The 20,704-nt window shown below is 58.6% G+C and overlaps 7 protein-coding genes across 7 annotated transcripts; 3 read left to right on the top strand and 4 right to left on the bottom strand.

Annotated features, from left to right (window-relative positions):
- Positions 1 to 85: 85 nt before the first annotated feature.
- Positions 86 to 3,532, bottom strand: MKK02DRAFT_25456 (kinase-like domain-containing protein; the record flags this gene model as incomplete). Its single annotated transcript, XM_053087044.1, has 5 exons — positions 86 to 190; positions 235 to 2,712; positions 2,745 to 2,847; positions 2,923 to 3,207; positions 3,384 to 3,532. The coding sequence occupies 5 exons, from the start codon at positions 3,530 to 3,532 to the stop codon at positions 86 to 88; spliced, it is 3,120 nt and encodes a 1,039-aa protein (XP_052945803.1).
- A 1,948-nt stretch (positions 3,533 to 5,480) lies between these two features.
- MKK02DRAFT_44723 (uncharacterized protein) lies at positions 5,481 to 8,082 on the bottom strand (the record flags this gene model as incomplete). Its single annotated transcript, XM_053093061.1, has 4 exons — positions 5,481 to 6,742; positions 6,785 to 7,740; positions 7,783 to 7,880; positions 7,930 to 8,082. 4 exons carry the CDS (start codon positions 8,080 to 8,082, stop codon positions 5,481 to 5,483), a joined length of 2,469 nt encoding a protein of 822 aa, XP_052945802.1.
- A 2,528-nt stretch (positions 8,083 to 10,610) lies between these two features.
- MKK02DRAFT_25784 (uncharacterized protein) lies at positions 10,611 to 11,111 on the top strand (the record flags this gene model as incomplete). The annotated part of the gene is made up of 2 exons (XM_053087090.1): positions 10,611 to 10,730; positions 10,806 to 11,111. 2 exons carry the CDS (start codon positions 10,611 to 10,613, stop codon positions 11,109 to 11,111), a joined length of 426 nt encoding a protein of 141 aa, XP_052945801.1.
- Positions 11,112 to 12,179: 1,068 nt separating this feature from the next.
- Positions 12,180 to 13,767, bottom strand: MKK02DRAFT_33314 (uncharacterized protein; the record flags this gene model as incomplete). The annotated part of the gene is made up of 3 exons (XM_053088695.1): positions 12,180 to 12,554; positions 12,606 to 13,566; positions 13,622 to 13,767. 3 exons carry the CDS (start codon positions 13,765 to 13,767, stop codon positions 12,180 to 12,182), a joined length of 1,482 nt encoding a protein of 493 aa, XP_052945800.1.
- A 413-nt stretch (positions 13,768 to 14,180) lies between these two features.
- On the top strand, positions 14,181 to 15,166 carry MKK02DRAFT_36966 (ribosomal protein 22 of the small subunit; the record flags this gene model as incomplete). The annotated part of the gene is made up of 4 exons (XM_053089531.1): positions 14,181 to 14,213; positions 14,302 to 14,401; positions 14,854 to 15,080; positions 15,134 to 15,166. The coding sequence occupies 4 exons, from the start codon at positions 14,181 to 14,183 to the stop codon at positions 15,164 to 15,166; spliced, it is 393 nt and encodes a 130-aa protein (XP_052945799.1).
- Positions 15,167 to 15,801: 635 nt separating this feature from the next.
- On the top strand, positions 15,802 to 16,644 carry MKK02DRAFT_33312 (uncharacterized protein; the record flags this gene model as incomplete). Its single annotated transcript, XM_053088694.1, has 4 exons — positions 15,802 to 16,038; positions 16,090 to 16,355; positions 16,412 to 16,568; positions 16,624 to 16,644. The coding sequence occupies 4 exons, from the start codon at positions 15,802 to 15,804 to the stop codon at positions 16,642 to 16,644; spliced, it is 681 nt and encodes a 226-aa protein (XP_052945798.1).
- Positions 16,645 to 18,250: 1,606 nt separating this feature from the next.
- Positions 18,251 to 20,390, bottom strand: MKK02DRAFT_26772 (glycoside hydrolase superfamily; the record flags this gene model as incomplete). Its single annotated transcript, XM_053087254.1, has 11 exons — positions 18,251 to 18,751; positions 18,805 to 18,873; positions 18,925 to 18,996; positions 19,054 to 19,099; positions 19,145 to 19,325; positions 19,370 to 19,573; positions 19,624 to 19,759; positions 19,813 to 19,901; positions 19,959 to 19,982; positions 20,037 to 20,099; positions 20,150 to 20,390. The coding sequence occupies 11 exons, from the start codon at positions 20,388 to 20,390 to the stop codon at positions 18,251 to 18,253; spliced, it is 1,626 nt and encodes a 541-aa protein (XP_052945797.1).
- Positions 20,391 to 20,704: the final 314 nt, after the last annotated feature.

Genomic DNA, 20,704 nt, shown 5'->3' with positions numbered 1-20,704 from the left:
GATCCGAGTGCCGCACGATCCACCGTCCAGTTCATTTCCTCTTCAATGCAAGGTAAGGTACACTATGGCCTTCTTATATCACCCTCTATAGTCTCATCTCCTTCAGCACCGTCTTTGCCAATTGTTGATACGCCCACCCATCCCCTGAGATCCGCCTGAACTGTATCCCATGTAATGGCAACCATGGCACCTATCGATCAGATATATTCCCACCATTAAGCAGACTGGACATACCTTCACCACACTGATTTCAAACCTGACAATCATCTTCCCTCCTACCCCACCCCCAGCGGCTAGCGCCCACGCATCAACATCATCCTCCACTACCACCGGACTCCTCGCCGCTTGCTTCTCCGACGCGCCAATACCGAGATTCGCCATCTGGCCATTCAGCGGCGTGGCTGACTGGTCGCTCGCGCTGACAGTCCCGCTGGACCCACCGGACCGGAATCGAGACTCCCCGTTGACCGTTGGCGTTTGGCTCGGCGTAGTAGCTGGCGCCGGACTATTGCCCCGCGAGATGCCTTCATCCCCTAGCTGCTGCTTGCTCTTTTTCCGCCTGACGCTCGGTCTCCGCATAGTCCCCTTGGACGACGCCAAGCCCGTCCCCGTCGTTGATGGTAGGTCCAGCATGGCCTCGTCCGCCTGTACACTGCCCAGTACAATACTAGGTACGTGAACACACTCGAACCCGCCTCGGATCGGCCGGTACTTGATCCCGATCCGATTGAGGACGGCGGTGATGTCCTTGTTGAGCGTAGCGGCCGGTTTCGTGCTGGTAGTAGCGACACTGAAGAGGCCTTTGAGATAAACGGATTTGACCTGTTCGGGCTCCTCTTCGTCGGATTTGCCGGTAGCGCCGGTGGTAGGGCTGGGAGGGGTGATGGGTCCGGGCGTCCGAGTGCGAGCTGGAACCGCTGGAGTCTCGTCCATCTCCTTTTGGTCCGGCAACCACCCCACCTCGGGTGTCTTGGCCCCACTCTGCCCCTTGTTCTGGCTCGCCCGCCTCCCCAGTCTGCCCATGCTGTTGGATATGCTCCCGACTGACACCCTCCGCTCGTGCTTCTTCTCGTTCAGCGTCGCCCCGCGCGTGTCCAGCGGCATGCTCGGACTAGGCGACATCTCGCTCCGGCCCTCTTCCTCCACAGCCTTTCTCCCGCCTCGTCCGATAAACCCAAACTTCTTCCCTCCCGGACCCTCTTCCATCTGCATCAGACTCGGCTGGAGCGGTGTGGGCGGGTTGGACAGACTCGGCTGTCTCCGATGATGCGCGACAGGGACGTCGGCAATTTGGCTATTCTCCTCGTCCGCGCCAGGGTGCTGCATGACGGCGTTGGGGATATCGAGTGCGCGTTCGCGAGGCCCAGCACCACGCGGTGAACCAGGGGCGAAAGCTGACGAGCTGGGCGGGTCGTACCCCATCGTATGGGTCGTGGGAGGTACCGCCAGCGATGGCAGGGCCATACCGAATCCGCCTCCGTTTACCGGCTCGATACTGGTTTGACTCGACGCAAAGTGCCCCTTCCCATACACCCTCTCCCGCTCCATCTTTTCCCTCGCCAAAAAGTAGATTGATATGAGGGGGTCGAAAGCGCGCGTGGGGTCAAGCCGCTCCTTTTCCCTCACCACCGGCTCCTCCACCTTCTTCTCCTCCCTAAACAGCTTCTTCTTCAGGTCAAAGCCCGAGAATCGCTTCTTTTTGGGCGAGTCGCTGCTCTCCGACAGGTTCATCGAGCTCGAGCTGGCCCCGATGCCCGTTGGCGGCCCGCGTTTCCGGTTCCGCTTGGCCTCCCATGCAGAGACGGTGTGTAGGTACAACTCTGACGAGAGGATGGAGTGCAGCTCCTCGTAGATTTGCTCGGCGCCGCCAAAGGTGAATCCGCCCATCGCATTGATGACCTCCCAATCCAGCTCTTCCGCCCGAAGCGGTTCCCGCTGGATGAGATGGGACTCGGGCGGCCCATCATACCCCTTGACCATGAACGGGTGTTGGAGCACCTCGCCCAATGTCGCACGATCCGCCGGGTTCGTGACCAGCATCCGAGCCAAGAGGCTCTTACACTCGTTGGAGAGCCAAGCGGGGTACTCGACGAGACCGCGCTTGATCTTGGCGTGCAGGGCGGGCATGCTCTGGTCGTCGAACGGGACCTTGCCGCAGACAAGGACGTAGAGGACGATCCCGAATGACCAGACGTCGACTTCCGGTCCAGTATACACCTTTGCGTTGAGGAGTTCCGGTGCGGCAAAGTAGAGGGACCCGCAAAAGGTGGAGAGGTGTCGAGAGGGGGAGTAAAGGTTGGACAGGCCAAAATCAATGATTTTGATATTGCCATTCTTGGAAATGAGGATGTTCTCGATTTTGAGATCCCGATGGACGATAGAGTTACGATGGCAGTACTCGAGCGCACTGCCGATCTGACGAGCGAACTTTCGCGCCGCCCGTTCCCGTAGTCGACCGTGTGAGATGATGTAGTCGAGCATCTGCCCGCCGTCGATGAACTCCGTCACCATATAGTGATGGTTCGTATGGGTGATGAATTCGCGCATTCCGCAAATGTAGGGGTGGTGGAGCAGGAGAGATATGGCAGCCTCGCGGATGGTCCGAACCTCCTTCGAGTCCTCCTTTTGCCGCTGCTTCTCCGCCTCTTCCGCATTGCGGGGTTCCTCCCGCCGTGTCGCGTCGCTATATCGAGGAATGATTTTGACCGCACACTATCATCAGCTTTGTCTCGTTTAAAGCTCACCTTTTCTTTGGTATGTATATTGGTCGCCAGCTTGACCTTGCCCATACTCCCCGCTCCGAGCGTCTTTTGCAACTGCCAATCCCCAACCGTCCGCGTCCTGCTCCTTCCCTGTGCTGGATCCCGCGAAGAGCTCCCGTTCGTCGCAGCCGGAGCGCCATTCCGAGCGTTACTGCCAGACGCGGTCCTTCGATCCGAATCCCTAGCATCCGCATCATCTCTGGCGCCTTGACTGAGTCCGACCATCTTGCTGACGTGCGCAGCAGCTTCTTGGGTCACTCGTGGGGATTGCGAATAGGCTTGAGATGCGCTTGAAGGCGAATGAGGGTGGGAGTACCCTGTAGGTGGTGAGGGGTGTGAAGACGGGCCGGCATCGCCAGCGTGGGCAGTGGCCAGTGGGGATGGGGAGTAGGAGTGAGAGCCGACGCGTGAGTCGGTCGCTGACCGCTGGGGAGATCGAGAGGGACTGAAAGTCAGCCAAACTGCGCGATTGATTCCATATACAAGTCTAGGTCGGTGCGACGGCTCAGATGCCTCCGAATCCCATCATCCAGACGTCCCGGCGTCGTCCGATAGCGTCCTATCCAGCAAACGACCACCTTGCCCAACCCCCTGTCCGAGATCTCCAGGCAGCAAACTCACGTCCGCTTCCCATCCTTCCCCATGACATAATCCCACTCATATCCCGTCGTCACTGTCCCTCCATAGCTCGGCGTACTCTGACCCCCATTCGGCGCCAGCTCCTCCTGCACCGCCTGAAGATGCGCCGGTAAGGGATTGAAAGAGGTCATCCCGGTGGATGGTTCTTTGGTGAAGTTGGGCCCGTGTTGACAGGTCTGGGAGGTATGTGGAGCGGGCGAGTCCGGGTACGTCCGCTAGGTGTTGGTGAGGCGGAATGATGCTGTTTTGATGCGCCTCTCGGGTGGAGGATGAGGGTGGATAAATCGAAGGTTTAAGGTATGCCTCAATTCCCCAGCAATCCCCTCCAATCACCGATATTGCGCTCCGGACCCCGATTTGCTGTCCGTTCAGGCTGCCGCGGCCCCACGCCTACTTTGCGGGAAAGCAGGGGTGTCGGGTTTGCGGGTGAAACACAGGCGCAAAGACCGCAGGGGGTAGGGTGGTATAGTCCGCCGGTCCTTCAAGGAATGCGATGTTCCGAGATGATGAGGGATCCGGAAAGCAGCGGATGCCAACAGTGATATAGTAGCCGATACTCTGGTGGAGTGGGTGAGGTATGTGGTCTAGCGATGGACTAGTGTACCGAGCTATAAGCGCACATGCAGCTGTTGATGAAATAGAGTTCACAGCTCGAGCAGCTCCCGGCTGATTCAGGGTCTCATTCCGCTCCAACGGGACCCTCACGTCAGCGGCTCAGGGTGCGATTGGAATAGCAGCGGGCATCGCCGGTACCGCTATCTCGGCTCTCGGGGTAAGGAAACTCGCTCTCCGACGCCGCTAATGTGGTCGCAGCATACTGCAAGCTGATCGACCGCCAAGATTGACCGCAACGACGATGAGATGCATGCTGAAGTCAATCAAGCCTCATCGCCCCGAGCCCTTCGCTTCCCAGGTATCTTCTTCTCGGTCGCGGCGACTCCCACCTCCCTCGTCTGTGTGCCTATCGCCGCATGGGCAAGGAAGAAGCAGGCGGCATCGCCAGCTGTAGCAGCCACATGGGCCATCGCAGCCCGGATGGGCGAAGTAGGCTGGGAGGTTGGAGAGGTGGGTGAAGAGGTGGAGGAGTCGGGGACGGTGGGGATCGTCAGGCGGGCGGGAAAGTACCACTGAAGGGGCTTGTCCAAGGGCATCGTGGTGGTGGATGGGGAGTGATGTTGTAGGGTGTGATGACGTGATGATGCGATGGTGAAGAGTAGACGAAGTGAACCTACTACATGGGTGCGATTCGTTCTCACGCGGGAAAAGACCCAGGAAGGCTGAAAGGATGACTCACTACACGTATCACCATCACCATCCCTTCATGTCCTACTCGCTGCAGCTCCTCGACCTCCTTGAGTATGAGGGCTGCCCCCTCCAAGACACTCCACAATTTACGCTTATATCCCCAATATGGCTGCATCTCTCTCGAGTATCGCCCATCCCACAGCCTCCACCAACACCTCTCCTACCCAAACTCATATCCACACCATCACCACCGCAATGCCCACCATGACCTCTGACATCGCCCTCTACCCCCTCTCCTCTCTTCCCGCTTACTCCACGGAGCCATGCTCACCGCCCCCTTACACCCCTCACGCATCCATCATCCCCCTCGGCCCCAGCCTGTTCGACCTCGCCCCGACACCCGAATCTCCTACTCGCACTGATGATCCCCTCTTCCGGGCCGCTTTGCGCGAGTATCAAGCCACCCAAGATCCGCTCAACTGGGGCAAGCGCCTTACTCAACCCCAATACCGATCACACTGGCGCGAGGATGAGCAGCAGGGTGGGTGGTGGGGGTGGATATGGTACTGCGTGGAGTTGATGGCACCGGAAATTCCGGCGGGTCCGCATGGGCTGCCTGTGGGCGCTCTGGGCTTCCTGCCGCACATGTGAGATGTCTGGGGCGGACAATGTATCAGTCGACCTTGACAGTAGACGAGGGGGTCCGCATGTATTACCTTGCTTGTCTAGACTTGGTGATGAGGTCAATCGTTGCGTCAGTACCACACCGTACAATCCGACAGCCCGTTGCATGACTCATAACCCCTCTCGTCAAGCCGCTCCGACACACCTCATCTACGCCCTGACCCAACTCCGCCTCTTATCCTCCGCACCGCCCTGCCCCGCCCGCTTTGTATCATCCAGACTAATCTCCTCCATACCCTCGTCCACCCCCTTCTCCTCCGCGCCCGCCCCGACAAGCCTTATACCCGGCACCCCGCTCGCACTCCCTTGTCGCGCCATCTCCCTGTCTTGCTCCATCCCAAAGCTGACCGAGCTGCGTGCCGAGCTGCTCCCCGGCCCGCGCTGCATGCCCATACTCGGTACATCCGGGTTGAACATTTGCCGAGGGGACTGAATGGTAGGAGTGAACATGATGGGCGGCGAGCTGGCGCGGGAGTGGGAGGAAGAGAGGGACATGGAGCCCGACATGTGATTATCGAGTAGGCCAGCCTCGGAGGTGATGGACGTGGTGCTGGCTTGTCGATCCCGCGGATCCCGAATCAGGGAAGATGGCCGACTCCCGCCTGGACCGTTGACGCCAGGAAGTCCAGCAGAACGGATGACCTCCCGATCCCGTTCCTCATCGGGCGTCCACGATCGAGCAGAAGTGCTATCCACCGGACTGGCGATCGGGGGCGGTCGACGAAGACGGTTTGTAGCCGCCAGAACCGACGCATGGGGAGCGACATTGTCGTCTCGTCCCGAGGCCCGTGGGGTGTCATCGTAACTCGGGCTCGTGGGTCTCGACAGCGGACTAGGTGACCGCGTCCCATTACTTCCGCCAAGCAGATTCGGGCTCGCCCGCCGATGTTCCAGTCCCGCCATCGCCAGCTTCTCTTCATCTCTCTGCCTCGCCATTTCCCGGTCCGAGTATGGCGCATTCCCAAACTTCTCCGTCCTCCCTCCTTCCAGGTCGATATCCTCCATTTCGTCTTCCGGCTGCCGCTGACCAGCGCCCCGGCGGGCATTCCCGGTCATATCGAGGTTCATCACCCACCCGCCTCGCAGCCCGCTCGACTCGGCCTGATGGATCGCCGCCATCGCTTGGACATCTGCGCGGGTTGGCAAGTCCAACGACGTCGGAGCGGGCATTTGCGACCGCCGACGGTTGGCATTCTTATGTCTGGGCGGAGAGCGGACGGGGGGCGAGAGGAAGCCACGGTCGTCGGCGTGGGAAAGGGGGTGCTCGTTGGTCGGTAAGGGGGTGATGACACGAGCTGGGGATGGGGTATGGGGTCGACGAGGTGGCTGGTCCGGTGATGCAGGCGGGAGGAGGACGTCGTAGTCGCCTGGTGTGGGTGTGCCAGGTTGAGGTATTTGTGGAGACCCCAGCACTGCGAGTCAGCACAATCTCACCATGATGAAATGCGACTCACCTGGAATTTCCACCTGAGCAGAACTCGCGCCTAGTCCCATCCCAATTCCCAGCCCCACCCTATCCCCACCTTCCCTCCCTTTCCCCTTCCCTTCGTAGCTCTCCCCCTCCTCTTCGTACCCCGCCAACCTCCTCGCCTCCTTCAACCCCTTCTCGACCTCCTCCACATCCATCCCCATCCCCATCTGCTCCCACTGCCGCACGCTTCGATCCCACCACGCCTCGAGTACATTCCAGCCTCTGTACTCTCCGGCCAGGCGCATCCCCCTGCTTCCCTCCCCATAGCTCTGATTACCCGCATAAGAGGTATACCCCGCCTCTTCATCCTCATCCGAGCTGTGCGACTTGTCGGCTTCCCACCCCTCTCCCGACTCTAGCTCATCCACGAAGGAAGCGAGCCACTTGCCCCACCCGCCCTCCCCCTCTCCCTTCCACAAGACGCACTTGCGATCAAAGTCACGCCCGAACACTATCACCTGGCCCCAGCTCCCGCCCGGACCGGGGTCGAGGTCGATCCCGACGTAATTACCCGTCCGGTCCGAAAGGAGCGGTATCCATCCGCGACACGCGTACTGGCTCTTGATCCATGTAGGCGGCACCGACGCCATGGTAGCTAGTACAGCGGCATTCTGACCCGCCATAGGATCGTGTTCCGCCTGCCGCCAAAATGCCCATTCCCGCATGACCTCCTCTAGGGGTAAGAGGTGGAGACCATAGAAGAGACCGCCGTTGGAGAGCTGGTACGCCGACTCGAGGTCCTGCCCGTCCGCCACGAGGAAGGAGTCACGGACGGGCGGGGGAAGGGGACATCCCAGCTCCGCTTCGAACGACGCGAGAAGATCCGGGTCGACCGGCTCATTGAGCGTTTCCAGCAGCTCAGGGAAGGTCCCAGAGAGAGCTTCGCGAAGTCGATGGAAGGTGTTGCTAAGGGGAGGGAAGGCGGTCAGGGACGGTTGACTGATATCAGCTCAAGCTATCTCTGGACGAGGAATAACCCACTATGCAGATCCAGCTGCAGGATAGTTCGTATACACGCTCGTAGAGCCACGCCGACTCGGTCCGGGCGATGAAGATGCACTATCTCCTCCACCTCCAGGCTAGAGTATCAGCGAACGGCCGCTCCCATAACTGCAGCAATGGACATACCGCACTCGCCCCTGGACCAGCATACCTCGTCGTAGGCAGACTAAACGCGTCCATCGTGGTATTCATCACGCTCCGCCGCGCCTGGTGACGACTAGCAGTGGCTGCGGGCTGATTCCCCGTGAAGAAGTTGGTGAAGTTCTGGAAGAACGGCATTGTCAGAACCCCTTGACGGAGGGTGTTCCGGAAATTGGGGCAAGCGGTTTGAGATGTGTAATGGCGTCCTTTGGCGCTGTAAAGCTGGGGGAGGATGCGATTTCCTTGTGCTTAGCTTGGTTGGAGAGCTGCTGTTCGGTCCTCTGTTGGCGCCGCCGTGAGTCGGGCCTTGGTGGAAGGTCGGAATGGGGCACGAGGGGGACGTCCGCAAACAAGCCCGAATAGCCTCAATGCGCGGCGTAGAGGAAAGTCCGCGGATGTGGCTGGGGCGATACACAGAGGGAGGGGTCGGCGAGTGGGCGGAGCAGTTTATGATGTTTGGTGCAAAGAATGTAGAGCTGAAGATGTAGGAGCAAGCGAGAACCTGCTGCTTGCGGCTGCGAACGAGGCCCGAGCTCGAGAAGCTAGACGCGCCGCACGGATTATGCTAATCTAGGTTTTTGATACCGCCCACTCGAAGAATGACACGTCATGTTCAGCTCTGCAGTGAGCGTAAGGATGAGGTGATCATGCATTGATCATGCGCTTCACAGTAAGTATCTTGCCGCACCTGTTAATTGAATCGCGCGATGGCGGTAACGCTGCTGGAAGCGAAGGCGTGACATTAGGCGGCTCGTAGGATGAGTGGCATACGGGATAGCGCACCTATCCGGGCCTTAGCATGACTGGACGGTCCAACATATACGGAGCTGCTGCCCATATCTGCCGCCGAACCGAGGAGCTTACTTGTCTGCCCTGCTTCCTCGGGGTAAGCGCCTCATAGCAGTACACGCAGCCTCGCGTTCACTGCAGGGACATCCACACCACATTCCGCCACGTCTCGAGATCTGTCCGCCGTTTCAGATAATTTTTCCGATCTGTTACGAGACCCGGTTTCCAAAAGCGGTCTAACGAAAATAACCTTAACGCTTGGAGTCTCGATCCAGACTTCAGCCCTACTCAGTATGGGAGGGCAGGTAGAGGCTGCTCCAACTGCGTGCAGGGCTGATCGTAGCCTAGCGGAGCAAGGCGGAGCAGCTAGCGGAGCTCGTAAGCTCGGTGACAATATTGGGTCAGGCCCAGGATAACTGAATCAGGGCGGGAGGCACGAGGATCCCGGTTCTCGGCAACGTAACACGGGAGGTCGGTTGCCGAACCGTTGTGACTCTGGGAGATCGTTTTTTCCAGCTCGCTGCTTGACAGTCCAGTTTCAGCTTGCTCTATATCGTGTCTACTCCCCAACAGCAACACGCCTCATCACTGAGCTCGGAAGATCTGTATCAGCATACAAATACCAGAAATCAGACTTTGGAAGGCCCATCCTTCGACGTTCTTCTCCGAAAGCCAATCGACGATCAGGTCCCAACCTTATTGGCGCGTGTTCCACACAATCCAGACCAGGCACACACCCCTTGTTCTTTTCCCTTAGGACCAGCCCGGAATCTTCGGTAGCCCCCGCTCAAGAATTTGGTACGCTCTTACCAGCCACCGCATATGGTCCTGTGCTGACTCAAAGCTCCACAATGTCCCGCCACTCCCCCGTCATCTCCCTCAACTCGACCGAGTCCCTCTCCATCCCTCCTCGGGCCTCATCTCGGGTCGACTCGCCCCTTCACCCCGGAACAGAACGCCTGTACTCTCCCTCGCAATTATCGAGGCACTCCTATCCCTCCCACACCTCCCCCAAGCTGACTCGGGCTGAGTCGGACGGCGGCTCGGAAACATCCACTCAGACTCCTCCGTCCCCCTCCCACTCCCCCTCCCCCAATCCGGGCCACACTCGCAGGCGCAAGCCCGTCCCCGCTCTTCTGCCGATGCCGGGGCAAGACCTCCCCCTCGACCATCCATTCTCCACTGCAAGGCGGTCCCCAGGCGTCAACGGGATGAGAGTCACAGTGGACAGCTCGTCCATCCACAGCGGGGGCAGCGGGAGTGAGCTCAACACTCCCGGGTGGAGGGACGAGAAGGACCTCTTCTTCGGATCGCAGACGGTCTCGGGCGCAACGGCGCTCAGTCCCTCCCCCCGTCGTACACCAAAGCGGTCTTCTACCCCTGTCACCGCCGAGCCCGTCATGGCTCCCATCTCGCTCGAGAGCCCCGTCCACATGTCCCCGGTGCTGGACCACCGCCGAGGCACCTTCTCCGGCGGCCTCAATATCAATGTACCGGGTATGAACCCCGAAGCCTCCGCAAGTTCCATCACTACCGATGCCGCCACATCGGACGGGTATGAGACTGCCCAAACCACCCCGTCGGATCGAGAGACTACCCCTGTCGCCCCCCCTCGCTCGACAATCTCCCCCGCCATCAAGAGCGCATCTCCTTCACCCTATCACGCCCGGCCAGAACGGCCTCTCCCTCCATTGCCCGCCGACGCAAGCTCCGCATCTCTTGACATGGCCGATATCCTCGCTGGCGGACCCTCACAGGCGGACATTCGCACCCGCTCGGAGCGTGGGTCGCTCATATCTCCAGCCCCGGTGTCTGCTCCCGCCAACAAGAAGACGTACTCTGCGCTGGGCGGACTGAGCCTGGGCCGGAAGAACAAGATGAAGGAGCATCTGCACGGGGATGAGGACGAGGACGGCTTCTCAGTCAGTCGTATCCCCACCAAGCGGGCACTATGGGAGGCTGGGACCCACTTCGTCCGGGACGAGAATGGTGCCTTGGTGTACTTTGGCGACCTCTTCCCCAAATGGGATCGGGACAGCTCGGTTCCTCCTCTAGCGCACACCAAAGAAGAGTTTGCCTCAAACCGCGCCAAACCCTACGTACCACCCACGTCCGATCCCTCGGCGGTCGACCCAACCCGCCCACCACCGCGCACCGTCCTCTTCTTCATCCGTCATTTCTGGTGCGGCCAATGTCAGGACTACATGTTCGCCTCGGTCAGCCAGCTCGATCCCGAGGTACTGGCCAAAGACAATATTCGGGTCGTGATCATCTCGAACGGGAGCTGGAAGTTGATCAAGGCGTATCGGAAACTCACCAAGTGCTCTTTCCCGGTGTACGTGGATGGTCCGCGAAAGCTGTATGGACTCATGGGGTGAGTCCTACAGGGATCTGCAATTCGTACGTCTACCGAGCTGACACGGCAGCATGACCAAGCAGACTATGGATATGGGACCCTGGTTTAACGGCCGGGCCGCGTACAACCAGTCTTCCGTCCCCGGTCAGCTCATGAACAGTTTCATTGTGCGTTGCAAAGTGGTCTTTGGGTTTGGACGGCGCTGATCATCTCAGAGGGCTCCGGGAATGGGGCTGAACGCGTGGCCTGGAAAGTTCAGACAACTAGGCGGAGAATTTATCCTGGAACCTGGATTTGAATGCTCTTTCGCCCACCGGATGACCAATTATTCGAGTGAGTAAGCAGTGTCTCCAAGGAGCCAAGCTGACATTTAGATCACATGGAAGCTCCTGATATCCTGCGATTGGCAGGTTGTGCCGCTCCGACCAAGGAGGAGGTGCAGCAGAACAAGATAGCCGAGGCGGAGCAGCTTGAATTGGAGCGCCTACAGGCGGAGATGAGCAAGTGGCGCGTAGACAGGGAGGCCGAGCTGGAACGGTGAGTCCCTACATTGCTGTCGAGAGCCAGGCTGACCCGTCAGTATCCGGCGAAAGAAGGCCGAACGACGAGGGTTAAAGTACACGCCCATCTCGAACGTATCCCGTTTCGCACTCAACCTCGACGCTACCCCCGCCGTCGCTCCAGAAAGAAGAGAATCAAATGTGTCAGAAATGTCATTCATGACTGCCACGCCGGGCGCGCACGCCGGGCCTGCGGCCACGCAGGAGCTCGACGTCAGTCTGGATGATGTGGCGAGTGGGGAAGCTGGCGAGATGGAGGAGTTGGAAGAGGAGGTGGAAGTGGGGGAGACATTGAGCGAGGGGGAGCTGGATGAGCGATTCGAGAGGGCGATGAAGATTGAGGAGGAGGCCAAGGGGAGGTTCGAGCAGGGCAGGGCCGACACCGGTGTGATCTCAGCTTAGCTTAGCTAGTTTTAACAATCCTTCGTTCGATCTTAACATCAGTCGGGTTTGTATCTCCGGTGTGCACTTTCCGGGTAATAGGTTCATATACAACGACACTGCACCCACTTTCCGCCACTCAAACAAGATCACTTGGCTGCGGCCCTTGCCAGCTTCTTCTTCTCTTTCGCTGATCTGCGCTTCGCCCGGACCTCCTCCATCCTTTTCTGCTTTTTGGCGTTCCCGTCCGCCGGGATGGTCGTAGTGATGCCCTTGACATGCAGCGGGGCGTAGTGTATATGGGGGAGGAGAGCATCGGCCTTGGTCCGCTTGGTCTGGGCGGGAGGGGCTGGTTTTGGCATATCCGCGGATGTAGTAGCTGTAGCGGGGTCGAAGGGTAGCGTGGGGGCTGAAGTGACGGTGAGCGCCGAGGTGGGGAAGGGGAGAGTGAGGGAATGTCGCGGTGGATGTAGGATCGATTTGGGCAGGAGTTTGTGAAGAGTCTGCACTTGTGGATGGCTCGACTGTCGTGTCAGCTGCGACTCCCGGGCGAAAACTGTGTTGGGGCAACTCACCCTGACACCGAGACATGCGACCCTCCGCAGTCCGACCAACGCCGCCAACTCCTCCTCCACTTTGCCTAGAGGTACCACCCTAACCTCCTCCACCGGTCCGCCTGCGACCTCCTCCGCCTCCGAGGCCTTCAGCCGAGTCCGGGCGATCTTGGAGATATGCGTATGTTGATATACTAGCGTATTGTACGTGGCGCAGTAGGCGGGGATGGGAGAGACGAGCGAGGCTGGCGAGATGGATAAGAGGGGGATGATGATCCATTCGACAGGTGCAGGTGGTGAAGACGCCGAAGAGAAATCTGTCGGGGGATCAGACGTGGAAGTCGATGCGGCAGGAGCGGTATCAGGTGGGGGTCCCATAGCCGCGTCCTCTGCCGGTCCCTCAGCCTCCATATCCACCTCATCCTCCTCTTCCGACTCATCATCCTCCCGAGGAGGTGCAGTAGGCAGGAGCATCCGCGTCTCCTTCCCACCCTTCTGCTGATCCGCCAGCGCGTCCCCTATCCGGATGACACGCAGCCGAAGCGCGTCCGTTTGTGCCTCGAGCGACTTGATCACCTCGTTTATGCCGAGTACGAGGTGTGGGAGCATCGCTGGCTTGTCGGGACGGACAGAGGGGGTCTGAACGTTCGGTGGATGGGATACAGTGGGTTTTAGCTTCTTTGAGGCTGGCTCGTCGCTGTGCTCCGTTGGCGCCTGCTTCTTCGCCTTTCCATCTGCTGCAGTTTCCTCCTTGCTCGCTGCAGGTACTGCGCCCGCAGCATCTCCAACGCTCTCTTCTGCCACTGACGCCTTTACTCCCTCCGCGTCCTTGCTCGCCGCCTCCTTGACGTGGCTCTTGCGTCTCCGCTTCTCCGTCTGATGACATCTCGCTCGGTCGGTATGGTAAGCCGCGATATCGGACGGGACGAACGCGGGAAGATTGGCAAGTACCGTAGCTTGCAGATGCTTCGGTATGCTGGGCCTGAATCTCATTAGCTCTGGCGTGTACACTATATCGCATCGAGAGCGTGGCTCACCATGGCACGATTAGAGGATTCGCGAGAACAGCCTTCGTGATCGTCCTGCTTGCTCCTGCTTTGTCGGTTCCTGCCTGCTGCTGGTCCTTGGATTTTTTCGGCTGCCGTCTGTTGGAGGAACCTGCGACTGATGCAGGAGTCGACATAGCTGGCGCGTATAGCTGTAGATGTAAGGTGAGTAATGGAAGCTCCACCCGTCTTTGCAAGATCAAGCTGACTAACTTTAGGCGCGTTTCAGCAAGTGCCACACGTTTCAGATTTCGGCATTATCGCTCAACTTTTGGCTGGGCAGCGAAACTCCGAGTTCCGTGCGTCGGAATTTTGATCCCGCTGTGCTTCTGCGCCATCCAAATTGTTGCTCGCTGCGTGTGGCTGCTTCTGTATCCTTGCTCCTAACAAAAACAGCTACTCTTTAGCTATCCCCCTCCGATCAACCTCGTGACGGCCCTCATCTTGACGTGAGGCACCCCCACTGAGGCAGCACTAGTGCTATTCATATCCCGAAAACCGGTTCTCATCTTCGCAGTTCTTCCTTACCGAAACCTTCATCTAAGCCAAAATGGTCCGCGTATCTGTCCTCAACGATGCTTTGGTGAGTTGAGGTACAGGTCGGGGGGATGCGCAATGAGGCGGAGGAGTGGCTGGGTTAAGCAGGGAGGAGCGTATGCTGATCCCACCAGAACAACATCGTCAACGCTGAACGTCGTGGAAAGCGTCAGGTGCTCATCCGCCCTTCGTCCAAGGTCGTCGTTAAGGTGCTCTCCGTCATGCAGAAGCACGGTAAGTCAGCAATCGGACGACGGGACGGGTCAACTGGGATATGCGGAAGACGGAGACCGAGCAGAGCAGGCCAGACTGTGGGCGGAGGGAACGAGCAGATCAGGGGACACTTCGGGGAAAAGAAGGCGCGGGATGATGGACCAGGGCGGAGGCCGCGAAGGGAGACTTACATTGGCCCGAACACGGCGACATCCATCACCTTCATCACCTTACCCATACCCGGAGTATAACTGCCCCTCATCTCCATTCCTCACAGACGAGAGGCTTTAAGTCTTCCGGCAGAGCAGGAACTACTCCTCAACTCTCTTGGTCTTTGCGCGGTGGTCCATGTCCTCTGGCTCACGCCGGGGACAGTGGAGTATCAAGCTGATCGAGGGAGGACATCCATCCTCTCCCTTGCCATTCTCCATTTGGTCCCCGCATACCTAGCTTGGATATATGCTGATCCCCAGGCTACATCGGCGAGTTCGAGATCATCGACGACCACCGTGGTGGCAAGGTCGTCATTCAGCTCACCGGCCGATTGAACAAGACCGGCGTCATCTCCCCCCGGTTCAACGTCGCTGTTGACAGCATCGAGAACTGGGTCGCCCAGCTCCTCCCCGCCCGTTCGTTCGGCAAGATCATCCTCACCACCTCGGCCGGTATCATGGACCACGAGGAGGCCAGGCGGAAGCACGTGAGTTAGCCTCAACGAGATGTATTTGGTAGAGAGTTTCGCTGACGAGACAGACCGGTGGCAAGATCCTCGCGTACGTTTACTAGATTTTAGGAACGTTTTGGGATGCATCGGGTGAATCTGAGCGAGGGGTGTTTATGGCCTGCTGACGGCGACACTCCCCAATTCCTCGCGTCAAGCTCGGGGCAGATCGCTGAGCGGGTCACTAGTGACCACCGGCCCGTTCGTCTGGGAGTCACGGATCCGGATCAGGTCACAACGGAGCTGACTGGAGAGATGCTGAGGATAAAGGAGACCGGCTGGAGATTGGGAACTCCTTGACTTCAACGGCTGTCCTTCGTCCTTCGGGTCCTTTCGGATGAATCGAATACGGGGAGATGGCTATCAACCCTGAGTTCCCAATCATCCCTGTCTGACCCTTGCTCGTTGAAGGCAGTATTCTGTTCATCACACAATGGAGAAGTTTCTACCTACCCTGCGCTTATGCTTGCTGACAGCATACGTATTGGACTACAAAGCCAAAAGATGTAGTCACTGAGCCCCAAGAACTCTCTCAGTCCCACTGATCTAGTCTAGCTCCCCGCTTGACTAGCTTGACTGCCGGCCAGTCCCTCCCACTTTTTCCGCCCTCTGACCCCTGCTTAGCCCTCTCCCATCCAGGTGTACTGTTCATACCTACCTTCTTGTATCGCACCCTGGACGCAGACCGATTTGATTCAAGATGCTCATTGGTGCCACTTCCCTCACAGTCGCCCTGACTTTGCTCGTTCCGGTACTAGCCGCTCCGTGGCAGCGGGGGCACTGGCGACCCGCTGGAGCGCCTGCTCCAGCTCCAGCTGCTCCAGCACCCGCTCCAGCGGCCCCGGCTCCAGCTCCAGCTCCAGCCCCGGCTCCTGCTCCGGCAGCACCGGGCAATAACGCGCCCCAGCCCGCAGGCGGCGAGAGCCACAACGTCGAGGTAAATTCCCTCTCTTCTCTGCACCAATGCACGCAGTAAGCTAAAGAGCAGATCATCAACCGCTGCGGCGCCGGCAACCCCGTCTTTGTCGCTCAAGGCGCCGGCGAACGCGGTCCGGGACTCATCAACGGTCCCCTCCGGGGCGGGGTCGCCTACCTCTCAGGCTACAAAGACTGCGCCGCCAACGGTGTCAACTGCGCTACCGTCGAGTTTACGCTCGTCAACCCCGATGCGGGCGGGGCGCAGAACTCAATCAATTATTCGCTCCTGGATGGGATGGACAGGATCGCAAAGACTGGGCTGGGGAATCACAAGTAGTAAGCATGGCCTCTTCGTCTGAGCTCGGAGAGGAGTCCCAGTGCTGATGTGGTAGCAAGTATCCGATGTTCTTCGAATATACGGGTGGCGCGTGTACAGCCAAGGCGCCAGGGGCGTGTACAGGACAGAGCGCGGCGCAGTGCCCTGGTGCGTTCTTGGGCGACGCGACGGAGGTCGGGGCGCCTGTCAATTGTCTTGGTGCGAACGCTGGGGTAAGTCAAAGTGATAGGGGGACTTCAACTCTGAGATGACGCTGACCTGCAATAGATCCGGATTACCTTTTGCTGATACTTGCCTCGGTCCTGATCAAATCACATATACCGCCTCCGTCTTGTGACTAGTGAGCAGGAATGTATAGCCTATACGTCTAATGGCTTCAACGAGATGGAAAGCCATTCCCGGTCGGCTGGCTTTATTGGCATATGCGTCCACCCTTGGCAGTGGCCGGCGCCCGACCAAGCAGCGCACCTCCTTTCTTACTGTGACCCGCCACATTCCTGATGTTTCACCTCACCCATGTTCCCCTCACACCCCTGACCTGCTGAAACACGTCTCAGGTGCTTCAAATTCATGATCTCTTGTGATCTCAACGGATGATGATGCGTGTATGGAGTGCGATGTGGGACCGGTCTGGATGGCAATCTCCCCTGGTCTGGCTGAAAGGGTCATGTCAGGCGGTCAGGAGAGATGGCGGCTGGTACCTGTATCAGTGAATACTGAACACGTGTCAACCAAATCGCCAAGTCCGGGAACATGCTCAGTGCAAAGCATATATAGCTCACCCAACCCATGGCCCTCCTCGCCTTCGTCTCCAAATCGTCCTAGCTGCTGGTCAGCAACCTACAACGCTTGTGAGCCCCGCCTAGCTCGACCTACCGTCCGTCGAGATGTTCGCGTCTTTCTGTACATCACCTGCTCTACTGATCGCCCTCCTGGGTCTGAGCGGTCTGGCCCAAGCTCTACCACGGCCGCCTCCAGCCCCAGTCTCAGGCGTTGAGACGCACAAGATCACCGTAAGCCTCATCTAGCATCCCCTGATCCCCACAGCTGACACACCAGATGATCAACAAGTGCGGTACCGGCACGCCCAAGTTCCTCTCCCAGACAGCCAAATCCCAGGGGTCGGGCACCATCACCGGCCCCCTCCTCGGCGGTGTTGCCTGGCTCGACGGGTTCGGCGGGACATGCATGGAGAACGGGCTGCACTGCGGCTCGGTCGAGTTTACGCTCATCAATGGGGGCACGGACAGTCGGAACGCTATGTGCTCCATCAACTACTCGCTGTTCCCGGATAAGCACCCTTAGTGAGTCTGACCGCTGCTGCCTGTGATGGAAGCCCAGCTGATGCTCCGCAGCACGTACAAGATGCAGATCGAGTACGACGACCCGATATGTCCCCGCACCGGAGTGTGCTCTGGGGCTACACCCGCGCAGTGCCCTCATGCCTACATGGACCTGTCGAAGCCCGAGGGCGATCCCTCCAGGCCCGAGACGATGCCCTTGCAGTGCTTACAGGCGAACGTGGGAGTGAGTCGAGGCTGTCGAGGATTCCCGGCCGCCATGGATTCTGGGTGTGAGTGGATTTGGCTGATTTCACAGGTCACCATCACTTTCTGCTAAGTCCGTCGCCTCCAATCAACAACGAGTGAGGCTGGAAGGTTGTCTGTATAGTAGCGCTTGAAGTGTACTTGTATCTGTGCGATCTATACCATAGTGTCAATATATCAAGATTGAGTTGTGATCTGATGTCAATGCCTGGATCATCAAGAACACCAGTGCGCCCATTACCACCCACCTGGACGCGTACAGTCAGATCGACATCCTGACATCACGCCAGACAATGTCCGCCAAGATGCATAGTCCACCAACAAGATCCCACCTCATCATCTCCTTCTTAACTCCCCTTGTTCATCCCCAACCAGCTCATCACCCTCCCAAAGCTGGGCGACTTCGCATGTCTCCCCTCCCTTCCAGGCGACCCTGGCGACCCACTCGGCGTCTTGATATCCGTATCTATCCGCCCCATTGCCGGTCTCCCCGCCCACTCCCCTTCCAGCCCCCTGTGCAGTGAGAGCGGAAGGAACACCCTCGGCTGGCCCGCGATGATCGGAACAGTCAATCCGCCCTTTGAGTCCGTGGCGAACACGTGGCCCGAGATGATGTCGATGACGGGAATGAGGGGTCGATAGCCCGTCTGCGCGGGCGATATTTGGAGGACGACAGGTGCGGCGCGGGAGCCGTAGTTTGTCAGAATGGAGACGAGGGGGGACTTTGTAATGACCATGGCGTGCGGGTTGAGGCGGGCGGCACGCATCAGGGTGGAGAGATAGGTTGGGTGTCGGGAGGATGCGGTGCGGCGGGCGGTGTTGAGGCGGCGGTACAGGCTGTACAGCTCCTGGCGATGTCAGCTTGTGTGTCCTGCACGGTCGCACGAGCACGGCAGCATACCGTCTGCGTGTCAAAGCCGTGCTGCCAGATAGCTTCGCGATTGTAGGGGTCCTCCCCGCCCGTCATGCTCTGTGTCATCAGCCCAAGGCTTATACTGGTGATAGGTGTAATTGAACCTACGTGCTCTTGACCGCTGTACACAATAGGGAACCCGTCGGTCACAAACGGATACACTATCGCGTTTTTGACTAGCTAGATACGTCAGCCTCGGTTCCCGCTCCAAGCCGGCGAGTCTACTTGGGTACTCACGGCTGGATCGCCAGCTAGTCCAGCTAATCTAGGAAAGTCATGGTTGCTGTGATGATCAGCCCCCGCCCCATGAGCGTGACGTGCCACTCACTCGAGGAAAGATCCCAACAACGCTGGCGATGGGAGCAGCTTATGTATCTTGCCAACCATATCTACCAGATCTCCTATGTTTCCCGACGTGGTTTGGAACGCCCGTCGCAGGTGGAAGAAGGTCGCAAAGTCTAGCAGAGACGCCATCGACTGTTGCTGATACGGCGCGAGGTAGGCGGGGTCTACCGCATCAGTTCATTGCACCCCTAATCCCGAAGAAACATACCTCCATGCAGAACCTCGCCCATCGCTGGCACACCCGCCGCAGCGACAAAGTCTGGCCAAAAGTCTTTCCTGATATGCTTGACGGTATCGACCCGCAAGAAATCGATGTGAAAGTGGTTGACCATGGTGTTGACCCATGCGTGAAGCTGCTGAACGACCTTTGGGGACTCGGTATTCAGGTCAGGCATCTGTGCGGCTAGCCAGCCTGATGATTCAGCAGAGTATCATGAGTATGAGGGGACGGGCTCGACTGACATCTTTCGACTTCCAGCTGGTTCTCCCAGTCTGTAGGATAGCATCTGGGGTGAAAGTCCTCGGGACTCGTGAACGGTCCATAGTGTGGTCCGGGGAAGAAGCTCGCTTCAGACTCGGTACCGACATGATTGGCGACCTCTTCGTCAGTGTATGCACCAGCAGATCTAAGCTCCCACGATCCAGACCTACCACATCGACCATGAGGTACATGCCTCGCTCGTGCAGCGCCGCAGATAGGTCCAGCAGATCTCTCATCGTGCCGAAATGAGTGTTCAGCTCTGCAGCATCAGCACTGAGCAATATAGGCCTGCAATACCAGGTCATGATCAGCTCACTATACATATCCCCAGTCCAGTAGCCTGGTCAGGATCAGCATCGTCCACAAAGACCGCATGACGGCTCGTGCAGCTCACCATGATATGGCGCATCGTGCCCCGGCGTATGATCCATCTGCGCCACGATCGGACTTATCCAGACTACCCATCAGCCCTACTCTTCTTCTCCCCATCTTAGGTGCCCGGCTTACCCGTATCGAACCCCATCCCCTGGATATACTCTAATCTCCTTTCGATCCCTTTCCAACTCCCTCCGCAATACTGCTTCTGAGCCAGCTCGCATGGCGCGTAGACATCGTCCGCTCGGGCAAAGCGGTCCGTCAGGACTTGATATATCGACCGATGGCGGAGGTCGGGCTGGACGAGTGCCTGAGTGGGGGCTAGAGAGAAGAGGAGAAGCGCGAGGGTGAAATGTCCAGCTGAGGAGAGCATGACGAGCGGAGTCGCAAGTCGTGGTCCTCAGAACTAAAGATATTGCGTGACGAAGCGAGTGCCCGTTCTAATTGCTGCTAGGCGAGCCAGCACCGAGGATTGTGGCCTATGCGAGCATGAAGTAGGGATGCAAAGCGTGGTACACTGTGCCCTTGAAACATGCTTCTTGAGCTGTGCGCTTGAACTTTGGCACACCCGACGCGACTGATCTTGGCTTTGCCTCCTGAGCATACCCCGCAGTGGGGTATTCTGGGCATTCGACCTCGACTGTGCACTGTGGCAGCATCGCTTGCATAAGAGCTGATCACGAGGTG

The sequence above is a fragment of the Dioszegia hungarica genome (assembly GCF_025882075.1).
Source record: "Dioszegia hungarica strain PDD-24b-2 chromosome Unknown MKK02contig_8, whole genome shotgun sequence".
In the NCBI taxonomy this organism is placed as follows: Eukaryota; Fungi; Basidiomycota; class Tremellomycetes; order Tremellales; family Bulleribasidiaceae; genus Dioszegia; species Dioszegia hungarica.
This window is presented reverse-complemented; position numbering and strand designations above follow the sequence as displayed.